We start from the raw sequence: 12,399 nt of genomic DNA on the forward strand, positions 1-12,399 counted from the left end.
CATGTGGATGGGCTATTGGTATGTCCAATTAAAACAACAGAGCTACGTGCATCAGTTTAGGAAAAAATGATGGTTGTGCTTAATCATGCTCATTTCTAGCATAGTGGTCACGACATCAGGTAGGGTGACACACGAAGGTCTGCACAGACTACCCAAGTCGAAAAATTATCACAAGCAACATTATGTGACGAGCTGGGAGTGAGGCCAGGTTGGAATGCTTTGTGCTTTCACAGGGGAAAATTTGGATAATGCTGAACAGAACCTTTGGGTCAGCGTGACACTGCTAAGTAGTCATGGTGAGTGGCAGAAACCGAGAATGAAGGATTAAAAGATCAATAGGTCATCTAAACTGTGAGAAGACTGAATTTGAAGCCGATGACAAGCCCCTTCTATTCTGTAGACCCCTCATTAGCTGTCATGCATTGTACTCAAACAGTATTATGCCCTGTATTACACATTTATTGGGGTTGCGCACTCGTACCAAGTTGGAGAATAATATTAGCTTTTTTCTTGTCATCTTTTACAGATTACTTATTTTTGGATTTGCCTGCATGGGATCCTGCTAAAGCAGTTGATTTTGTCTGGTTTATTTCTGCAACAGTGTGCTAATTGTTCTGTAACAGTCCAACAACAGATTGCTTTGGAAAAAAAAGCCTCTCAAGAGTGATATTTTTTTGTATGTCTTGGAGGCGCCGTGATAACACAGTCAAATAATGTTTCTACTTGATATTCCTGTGCATCATCAACAGCAAGATTTTCATTCCTAACATGACACAGTTTGACATTTAAAGATGAAATCCTGTGGAAAAAAAAAAAGTTTTACCCCTAACTGTTGTCACAACCTCATGCATGTTTATCACACCCAAATACACTAACGTGTTCCCATCTCTGTCTCCCTGTAAATGAGACTGATTGTATCAGCGCTGTTAGCCATGCTTTGCGGGTTGACATTCATGAATATGCATCCCTGTGGTGCTAACATGCATTTCCCCAGTCTCATTACCTTTTTTTCTGCTACTCACATTAAGTGAAAATATAATTTCAATACTTGTGCCTAAATATCAAGTTAAGTACTGAAGTGATAGAAACTTGCTCTTTCAACACTTAATTTACATGGATTACATTTAGCTATTTCAGCTATTGCTTTTGGCAAGTTCCATTATGACACTATTATGTTTAGCTAGTAATTTGAACCATTTTTCATCAGTCTATTTTTCAGTTTTCATAATTTCCTTATTTTGGTTACTTTTAGCTAATTGAACCATTATTACATTTACAAAACTATTTCCCTTTTTCCTCTTACCTGTTCCCTTGACTGTTCAAACCATTTAAGCTAACAATTTTGACTTTTGTGGCAGTCACTTTTAGCTAATAGTTTCTAGCACTGTCATATCCACCTCTTGTATATAATTATACCAACCATCTATCATTATGATGATGATAATAATAATATTTAACTAACATTTTTGATGTTAACAAGCTAACTGATAATTGACTCCTGTTGGTTGAAGATCTGCTCCATCTGATAGCTTACAGATTAGCATGATTATAACTTCTGATCACCACTGTTTCAACTTTGATCCTATTTCGATGGTGATTTTTCACCGCGATACAAACACATCAAATTCACATTAGTTGAGTTTCATACAATCTTACCACAAGCACCCAGGCAGCTGTAGAAGTGTCCCCCGGGCTCCGAGTACTCCTGGTTGGGAATCACTGTTTTAGACCATGTTAATTTGATTTTAAGTGCAGTGAAAGCAGATAATTAAATTGTGTGGAAATGATTAAATGAAAATGTAATTGAAGATGCATTTGTTTCATAACGACAACAAAGTGTTCTTTGTGTACTCACATTAAACGAGCATGATGTCTGGGTGCATTTACTTGTCTTGTTTGGAAACTCCACTTTTTAGCATTGTCAAGTGGCTTTTACTGGCATTCAGTGCATAACTGAAGTGCTCTATAACAATGATTGCTTGATTAGGATTTAGAAAGAGCATGCTTTCTTTGGTTTTCCTTTCACTGAATGAAAAGTAATTATTGTTTATGCACTTCATTCACCATTAAATAAAATATTCTGTTTTTTAAGCACCGCTTCTCAGGGGACCTCAAATTAAAGCTTTTCATCGTCAATTTCAATCCACATACAAAAACATGACATTTCGAAAGTAGACAAAGTGCTGTGTTTTTCGTTTGTTTGTTTTTATGGCCTGGCTAAAAGGCAGCAAAAATGGTTCATATGATCCGCTGTTTTCTTTTGGCTCTTTGTCTCCTTCTTCTTCTTCTTCTTTTGACTTTAGAATAGTAAGCAAATCGCAAGTGGATTGGCACAATGCTGCGCACAATCCAAAGGGCTTTTATTCAGTTATGACCATTAATAAGACCCTGTGTTTTGACTCAGACCACAGTTTTGTGTTGGCAGCACAGTGGTGGTCTTTGGTTGAGTTTTGTCACCATGCTTTGAAACCTGCGGGGAATGTTTGAAGGAAGAAAAGAACAAAAGAAAGAACAGAAGTAGCAGGGGAGATTAGCCAAAATGAAAAGGTCTTAGAGAAAAGGAGGCTGCAGGAGCTTTGCCAGTAAAATTTGTACGGCTATTTGCAGCAGCATGTTAGGTGAACTTGTCTGTGGCCACGTTTTGTTTTGTTTTTAAAGGTGACATTAGTTGAAGATTTGCATTTTAGTATGTTAAGGCTGAAGCATAGACTTTTTAGTTTACATATGTTTTCTTTCTGTCTCCACAGTGAATAAACACAAGCCTTGGATTGAGACATCATACCATGGGGTGATCACTGAAAACACTGACATCGTTCTGCTGGATCCTCCCCTGGTGGCCCTGGATAAAGATGCCCCAGTTCCTTATGCAGGTATCATACATTTCAACCAGGTTGTCAACTTGACAAGGATCATAGCAACAGAGCAGACCAAATGGAGGCGGTCGCCAATGACTCAGGTGTTAATCCGCACAGTGAAGCATAGCCGCGGGATATACTTACACTAAGGGTATAAACATATAAAGCTGTCATGTGACATCAATGTGAAGGGGCTTAAATTGGCTTCACTATAACTGCTGCATCACAGCCTTTTTTTAAGAGTTATCCGAGCTCTTTGCTGCCTGCAACTATTAAATCCAATAATTCCCAGTGAACATACATCACATACTCATCTTTCATATTTATTTAGAGTGGAAAGTAGCCCAAATAAGCCCCATGGTGGCGGAGAAGAGTGGGGACGGGAGGGTAAGAAAAAAAGACGAGTCAAACCGGATTAGATTCTTCCCACTTTGTGGCCATTCCAGCTCATCCAAAGGGTGCCAGCTCTTGTGGGAGGACGTTAGCTGGAGGCTGTTGGCGAGCCCAAACAGTCAATCTCCTGCCAGGCTGCTAATGTGGCCAGGGCACTAGCATGGGGCTGTTGTGCGGGGCTGAAGCCCACTCACAGAGACCCTCAAGCTGAGCTGGACGAATGGTTGGACGGAGAGGGGGGCGCGTGTGATTTGTGTGCTTACCAACACATTTTTTTTCATTATTGGCTATTGTGAGTGTGTGCGTATGTGTGTGTGCATGTGCTGGAGCATGGCCTGAGGGGCTCACTGTAATGGCCACCCCACAGGGAAAAAGAGAGAAAATGATTAGACAGTGGGGAGGGTAGCTGGCTGACCAGCGTATGTCCTCTGGCTCTTGAAAGACTGATAGCCACACAAGCAGGAAGTGCACACAGAGAGCAGGCAGAGCACATGAGTATTCCAGGATTGCATAAGTGAGAGTAAAAGAGAGATCTTGCACTTCGATATTAAGAAACAAAAGCTGTAGCATTACCATGATGTTTTTTTGCAGTCCGCCCTCTCTTGTCCTGCTATCTCTGTCAGTTCTACATTGTCTATTGCATCTTATCACCACTTCCCACATTCATCTCCCTCCCTGTGCACTGTTGAGCAACCCCCAGCAAGCCCACAGTGCAGCAGACACTCTTACAGAAGTTTTATCCAAATGCACAGACAAGATTCAGGCCAGAGAGAGTTATCCAGTAATTAGCTGAAGTGAATCTTTCCTTCTTCCAGCAAATTGCCAGTGTGGAGTGGCAGGGCAGGTAGTGGTTAAGGCTCATTAATTAGGCCAGCCAGGTTTCAATTACCATAGATCTAAGACACGGACACGCCACGCCTGACTGACAACAGTCACCCAGATGAATCGACGATTGCAGGAGCAGTGATATATTGACGAGATCGTAAAATCAGCATCTGCTTGAGCACATTTCTACACTTTTGAAAGGTGTTAAAATGTCTCTCTCTCACTCACACACACACAAACACACACACACACGTATACACACCACAAACATTTATGTGGAAATCGGGATACACACATTTTCTGGGAAGCCCCTCATGGTTGAGATTAATTCAGCAGCAAAATATGACTAAGCTGCCGTACACGCCTGTCTTTAACATCACTCCAAACCTGACCAGTAATCCTCCCGGACTGCCGAGCAGGATGCAGCAGTCACCACAGTCACTGGTCTGGAACAACAGGAACTGTGGCAGCACTGTGTCTGTCTAAAAGCTGGCTGAGACTGACATCAGCCATCACTGTGGCGCTACAGCAGATCAGAAGCTTCAAAATCACAGAGACAGAATATCATGACAAGTGAAATGCGCCAGCATAGATACTCATTGCTTTATGCATGGCTGTGTGTGACAAAATGGAGCCGTTTTGCCCTAGGAAACAAGGAGAATAAAAAAGGCACCTGATTCAGACAGCTATATGCTCCAGACATCAAGGCAACACTTCAATATACATTCTCTGCTTTATAACTAAGTTGATTTTATATTCATGAAGTGAGTTAGAATGTGCAGGAAAGAAACCTTGTCTGTAGCATATGCTTCTGTCTACTCTGTCACAACACATAATTTTATTAGTTGACAAGTGCCTACACAAACTCAATCATCAACTTGGATTTTTCCGTTCCAGTGACAGCTCTGCATAGAGCGATGTTGAAACTGTGCTGGAAAAGTGACAAGTACCAAGAGAACATGTCAGCTTGGTAAAACTAGACCTTATTAGGTTACCAAGGAAATCAGAAAGACTGCATCAGGCTGTTATGCAAAACTACAGATTAGTTTTAAAGACTGAGCTCGAGATAAAGCTAGTTGTAGTTCTCTGTAAACTCTGGTGTTGGGTCAGCCTGTCCGGAAACACATCTTCCACATGCTTCAGGCTTAAGTTGTTAATCAGACATCACATCAATGCAACACCAGGTCTCACAAATAATACATAATTTAATCATTACAAAAGGTTTAGTATTCTCCGAACCTGAGGAAGGAAACTGCTCCAACATGTATAGAAGCCGTTACTTCCCTATTTCTGACAGCACAGGCTGTGGCTGCCCTTTAGTAACCCCACTGCTTTCACCAATGCTGGGTGCTGGTGATGTACGTGATAGTATTAGGTACAGTGGGTTCTGAGCTTTCTTTAGCAGGATGCAACTGTGTGATGACTGTCACCATAACCATTCAGGGTCGCATGGGGACTGGAGTCTTTTAAAAGAAAGAATATTTTGAAAGAAAAATATTCATTTGCTCCATCTCAGCTCTGTGTCTGCGTCTCTCAAATAGGGCCTTAATTTTCCACAATCTCCATGTCTGAAAAGACAGTCATGGGTGTCTAGTTTGAACAGAAGGGAGCTGAGCACACAATCTTGGGTGGCTCTGATACTGAGCACTGGAGCAAAGTAGGTGTTACTGCCAGTCCGAATGGTTTGGCACTGAAACTTGTCAATTTAAATTCATCTTTTAATTTCCATCTGTATACTTAATATGATGTAATTTTGTGCTCCTTTGCCATAAATTAGGAGCTACTGACTGATCTGATTCAGATGCACTATAAAGGAATATTGGCCTGTGACATATATTATGCAACCTCATTTCCATAAAAGTTGGGATGCTGTGTAAAATGTAAATAAAAACAGAATTCAAAGATTAAAAAAATCGAATTAAACCATATTTTATTCACAGTAGAACACAGGGACATTTTGAACGGTTGAAAATTAGAAATTTGACTTTTTGGGGAAAAAATTGCTTATTATCAATTTGATGGCGGACAGGGCCATCTTTACTACTGTGTAGCTTCCCCTCTCCTTAGCAACAGTCTGTTAACATCTGGTAACTATGGAGACCAACTGCTGGACTTTTGGAAGAGAAACATTGCCTAGTTCTGGTCTCATATTTAATTCCAGCTGGTCAACAGTGCAGTCTTCTTTGTCATATTTTCTGTTCCATGATGTATCCAGTGTTTTCAATCATGGAAAAGTCTGGAATGCAGGGAGACCAGTTTAGCATCAGCTGTCTTTTATTATGAAGCAACGCTTCATATGACGCAAACCTGTATAGATCTTTCAGCATTGATGGTGCCTTTCCAGGTGTGCCAGTTTAATTACAGGCACCAATGCACCCCACACCACCAGAGATGCAGGTTTTTAAACCGAGTGCTTATAAAAAGCTGGATGGTCCATCTTTTCTCCCTTTTTGATTTTGATTTTTGCCCACAAAACATTTTTTCCACATTGCCTCGTTCCATTTTAAATGAGCTTGGCCAAGAGAAGACAGCAATTTTTCTGGATGATTCACAAATGGCTTCTTCTTTGCATGGTAGAGCTGTAACTTGAATATGTGGATGGCACGGTGAACTGTGTTCACAGATTTCTGGAAGTGTTGCTGAGCCCATACACAGATTCATGCCTTGGAGAAAGATTAGAACGATTTCTCCAAATTCTCTGAATCTTTATTGATATTGTTGATATTATGTGCTGTAGATGAGATATTCTTTGCAATTTCCATTGAGGAATATTTTGTTCTGAATAATTTTACACAATTTGTAGATGACTTTTTGTAGATGGGTGAACATCTGTCTATCTCTTCTTCAGAGAAACTCTGCTTCTCTAAGACGCTGTTTTTATACCTGACCATGTTACTGATCTGTTGCCAAATAACCTCCAGCTTTTTCTTTTTAGTACCACTCTCTTACTGCCATCAAATTCAAAATCAGCTAGTATTTTTCAGGAACTAGTGAAATGTCCCTTTATACATTTGATATGTCTTCCTAAACAAAATATGAATTTATGGGATTTATAAATCATTGCAGTCTGTTTTACACAGCGCTCCAATCTTTTCTGGGATTGTAATATGTCACTTAAGATAATCAAAGGGCCCTGGAGACTTTACAGATACCTTTCAGTTAGCTAAGACTGTCACATGACAAGTATTGCTCTGGATGCTGCAACCTAGCACTAAATGGCATCTCTGGAAAGTTCGGGACATTTCATATTGACAAGAAAGTATTAAAATAAGACAGTATTAAAACTATTCATCCTTAACTTAAGATGAGAGTCACAAATGAATGTTCTTAGGCAATAATTTCTACTGGACAAATTATTGCAGCAATCACATATACACAAACACATTCCCGTGAATTGTCAGGGTTCCTGGGTCGTTGACCCAGTGATTTCAGTTTGTTCATGTTCAGTTTGGTTCGCCACATTAATGTTCTCACTTCCTGTTTTTTCCCGTGTCAGCTTGTCTCCCGTGTCATTAGTCAGATTATGTTCAGCCCTGTACTCACCTGTTTCCAATCATTGTCATCATCCACCTGTGTATTTAAGTTCCTCGGTTTCACCAGTTCTCTGTCGTGTCATTGATGTTAATGATGTATGTCTGATGTCGTCTGTATGTCCAGTCAGTCAGCCAGTCCTTAGTTCATTCATTCATTCATTCAGTCAGCCAGCCATTTCCTCCTTCTGTACTGTTTGCTCACTCCTTCGGCAATAAACATCCACCTTCACCTACCTGCCTGTGAGTCCAGCGTTTGGGTCCTCCTCCTCTCATCCACGACACTACCCTTGACAGAATGACACGACCCCGCGTTGTGGACCCAGCGGACCCTGAACTTTTCGAGCGGCAGGAGGCAGCGCTCCTTCGCTGGACGGAGGGGCTTCGGGGAAAACAGCGGCTCGTCGCGGAGAGAGAGCACGTTTTCGAGGGGACTCGCCTGGCTCTGGGCGGGCCTCGGAGACGCCACGTTCCCCCACCTGCTGCCTCAGCTGCACCGGAGCATTCGCCGCGGAGAGTGGGCGTCACAGCCCAAGCTTCGGCCGCTCGCTCTCCCGCCGCTTCGCTCCTCGCTCGCCCGCCAGCCTTTTCACTCTCCAGCCTTTCCGCCTCGCCACGGCACGGCGGCTACACCTCCCATCTCTGCTCAGCGGAGGCTACCGCGCCAGAGGCTCAGCCGTTTACCCGGCCCGCTTCCTCTTCCCGGGGAAAGCGGCGCACACGCCGCCATAAAACGGACTCTGTTCAGCAACTCCCGGTGGTGAGTTCCAGTGACTGTTTTCCACACCCCTCATCTGATTATCCACTTAAAACACACAACAGACTCTTTTCTGATTCATGGGGAGTTTCCCTCCTTGAGGATGATGTGGACTGGGAAGATTTTTTCTGCTCTGGCTCCCCAAAGACTGTTCAGTCAAAAACTGTAAATAGTGGTGGCAGAAAGACCAGAATACAACCCGATAGACCTGTCAGTGTCGCTCACCCAGTCGTTATTTCCACTCCTATCAGTCAGCCTACACCCACTCCAGTGCCAGCTCCCAGGAGGAGGGCAGCTGCGACCCAGTCTACCTCCACACCCGCTCCTGTTTCTCGGGTGGGGGTGACTGGTGTCCAGCCACCTTCTGTGCCTGTCCCAGCGCCCAGGCTGAGGGTAGCCAGAACCCAGCTTGACCTCCCTGGAGGCTTGGAAGAGCTAACTGGTCCACCTACTACTTCACCCTTTCATCCACCTCCTGATCCAGCTTTTCACGCCCTCGCAGTATCACTGGTTAGACTAGCTGAACTGTCCCCTGCCCAGGCACCAGCCTTACGAGCCCAAGCCGTAATGTTATCTCCGTCACTAGCTCACTCTTTAGCTCAGCCATTAGCCTCACCGGCCTCTGTTTATCCGTCAGTCTCCTTAGTCCAATCGGTTCCCTCACCTGCTGTCCAGTCTCCTGCTGCCCTCCAGTCAGTCCAGCCACCTGTAGTCCAGTCTCCACCTGTCCTCCAGTCACCTGTAGTCCAGTCTCCACCTGTCCTCCAGTCACCTGTAGTCCAGTCTCCACCTGTCCTCCAGTCACCTGTAGTCCAGTCTCCACCTGTCCTCCACTCTTCTGTAGTCCAGTCTGCCGCCCAGTGCCCTGTAGTCCAGTCGCCTCCTGTTTCCCAGTCACCTGTCCACCATCCCGTCCAGTTCCCGGACCTGCAGCCACAGCACCCAGAGCCAGCTGTGAGCCTTCCTGCTCCTCAGCCAGGGGTTTCCACACCCGCTGGCCCGGCCGCTCCTCAGCCAGGGGTTTCCGCACCCACTGGCCCGGCCGCTCCTCAGCCAGGGGCCTCCGCGCCTACTGGCCCTGCCTGTCTCCGGCCAGAGGCCTCCGCGCCTGCATCGCCCGGCCCGGCCTCTGCCTCAGCTGCACCCACGCCCGGCCTCTGCCTCAGCTGCACCCACGCCCGGCCCGGCCTCAGCTGCACCCACGCCCGGCCCGGCCTCAGCTGCACCCACGCCCGGCCCGGCCTCAGCTGCACCCACGCCCGGCCTCAGCCTCAGAGCCTTCGTCTGCGGCAGCCTCAGAGCCTTCGTCTGCGGCAGCCTCAGAGCCTTCGTCTGCGGCAGCCTCAGAGCCTTCGTCTGCGGCAGCCTCAGAGCCTTCGTCTGCGGCAGCCTCAGAGCCTTCGTCTGCGGCAGCCTCAGAGCCTTCGTCTGCGGCAGCCTCAGAGCCTTCGTCTGCGGCAGCCTCAGAGCCTTCGTCTGCTGCAGCCTCAGAGCCTTCGTCTGCTGCAGCCTCAGAGCCTTCGTCTGCTGCAGCCTCAGAGCCTTCAGCCTCGCCTGGCCCAGCCTCGTTTGGGTCTGGAGCTAAACGGCCATTTTCTAGACCGCTGGCTGAGCCACTGGCCGGGCGCCATCGCCGTCGTGGGCGGCCCACGGACCCTCTTCGCCTGAGTGGCCGCCGTCGCCTTCCGCGCGGCCGGCCCCCGGACCGCCTTCGCCTGAGTGGCCGCCGTCGCCTTCCGCGCGGCCGGCCCCCCGAACTGTGTCCACGTCGCCGCCGTTGCCTTCCGCGCGGTCGGCCCCCGGACCGGTGCCGTTGCCGTCCGCGCGGTCGGCCCCCGGACCGGTGCCGTTGCCGTCCCCGCGGTCGGCCCCCGGACCGGTGCCGTTGCCGTCCGCGCGGTCGGCCCCCGGACCGGTGCCGTTGCCGTCCGCGCGGTCGGCCCCCGGACCGGTGCCGTTGCCGTCCGCGCGGTCGGCCCCCGGACCGGTGCCGTTGCCGTCCGCGCGGTCGGCCCCCGGACCGGTGCCGTTGCCGTCCGCGCGGTCGGCCCCCGGACCGGTGCTGTCGCCGTTGCCGTCCGCGCGGTCGGCCCCCTGAACTGTCTCGTCTCGGCCACGGGCCGCGTGGACGCCCACCTGAACTGTCTCGTCTCGGCCACGGGGGCGCCCACCTGAACTGTCTTGGTGTGGACTCCGTCCCTCCGTCCTGGGCCCCCTCCGCCCGCCCTGTTCCGGTTTTTTTTCTTTCTCTTTTGGCCGTCGGGTGCCGGCCTTTGGAGGGGGGGGTACTGTCAGGGTTCCTGGGTCGTTGACCCAGTGATTTCAGTTTGTTCATGTTCAGTTTGGTTCGCCACATTAATGTTCTCACTTCCTGTTTTTTCCCGTGTCAGCTTGTCTCCCGTGTCATTAGTCAGATTATGTTCAGCCCTGTACTCACCTGTTTCCAATCATTGTCATCATCCACCTGTGTATTTAAGTTCCTCGGTTTCACCAGTTCTCTGTCGTGTCATTGATGTTAATGATGTATGTCTGATGTCGTCTGTATGTCCAGTCAGTCAGTCAGTCCTTAGTTCATTCATTCATTCAGTCAGCCAGCCATTTCCTCCTTCTGTACTGTTTGCTCACTCCTTCGGCAATAAACATCCACCTTCACCTACCTGCCTGTGAGTCCAGCGTTTGGGTCCTCCTCCTCTCATCCACGACACTACCCTTGACATGAATATAACGCGACTGATTAAATTAACTTTGATACAAAATTTGTCTGTCTAGTAGGTATTATTTGTTTAAAATTTGCGATTCTGTTTACGAGGTGTAATCCCAACTAATCTTTCCAGAGAACACCCACTCAACAACCAATATTTTACTTAATTTACTATTTGAACACAATTATTAAGTGGGAGGGGCCACAGGTTTCAGAGTATTTTACCCACTTGGGATTTTACTTTTAACAACTATAATGTTAATGAGCACAGACTCACAGCAGTCTCCTGAATAAATACACACTACAGACATGCCTGTGAGTGCCAGTCTGCAGTTGTTCATTAATTAACGATAGCTTTCTAAGAAGGCATGTGGAGGAAGTTCTGTTTGCTAAAATTTTAATTGTGTGTGTGTGTGTGTGTGTGGGGGGGGCAATTATGTTTATAGTTCAGATGCTGAGGCTCTGTTTTATGTAACTTTATGTTAGATTAGCAACGCTGACCCACAAGTGGGTTACGAGGTTGATGTCAATCCCTGAGTGACAAAATGTAGGTATAGTCAAACTGTTGGATGCTGGAATAGCCCTGCTAAGTATGCACGAACATGGTCCTGTTTGGCTTTATATGTTATTTCTAAAATTAATTCTTAATTACTTAATGGAAATCTGTAACTTAAAAAAACACAACAACGAACAAAACTGTTAAAGTAATAAATCACTCATTCAAAAAATAAATAGTGAAATACTGAAATTAGGGTTCACTAGAAAAACTACACAATTAAGCAGTTTATAAAATGAATAGGCAAAGATTCCTAGCAGTGTTAATGACAAAAACTAGCTTCGGTCAAGCAGGATTTAATTTTTTTTACAAGTACAGTGGGTGTTTCAAACTGTTCTGCTCTGCTAAAAGTAAAATTCTCTTGTTGATGTAAAAATGGACTGCATTCTGAAACATTCACTCTGTCAGTGGTAGAAAATATGTGAGAACAGTGCAATAGTCCATCAGGTTATTAAGATGAAGTGGCTGTTTTAGGTGACTTTTTGCAGGCCCAGTGTTCTGAGTAGGCTTCTAAAGTGCCAGGTTTTGCAAGGTTAATGGGCAAAAGCAGTGCTGAGCGCTGGTATTTGACACAGGTTAGCTGGTTGTCAGTCATTCCTCATTTTCTGCTGCCTGCACACACACAGACACCGGCACCCATGTATTTTCTTGAGGCCTAACTTACTATTCATGTGTCAATCCTTCACTTCCACTGGTCCCTGGAGCCTCGCGACTTTTATTTGGGCGGCAAGCAAATGTCTCACCAGTGACCCGCAAAGCGCATACGTGGCTCAATCAGGAGC

The 12,399-nt window shown here is 46.3% G+C and overlaps 1 protein-coding gene across 1 annotated transcript in view; it reads left to right on the top strand.

The window, feature by feature from the left end:
* LOC113035750 (calsyntenin-2) overlaps positions 1–12,399 on the top strand; it is a 338,907-nt gene that overhangs the window by 103,872 nt on the left and 222,636 nt on the right. The window contains exon 2 of the mRNA XM_026191409.1: positions 2,748–2,870. Within this exon, the coding sequence (XP_026047194.1) occupies positions 2,748–2,870 (123 nt within the window). The remainder of the gene's footprint in view (positions 1–2,747; positions 2,871–12,399) is intronic.

This window comes from Astatotilapia calliptera, chromosome 14 (genome assembly GCF_900246225.1).
Source record: "Astatotilapia calliptera chromosome 14, fAstCal1.2, whole genome shotgun sequence".
Classification (NCBI taxonomy): domain Eukaryota; kingdom Metazoa; phylum Chordata; class Actinopteri; order Cichliformes; family Cichlidae; genus Astatotilapia; species Astatotilapia calliptera.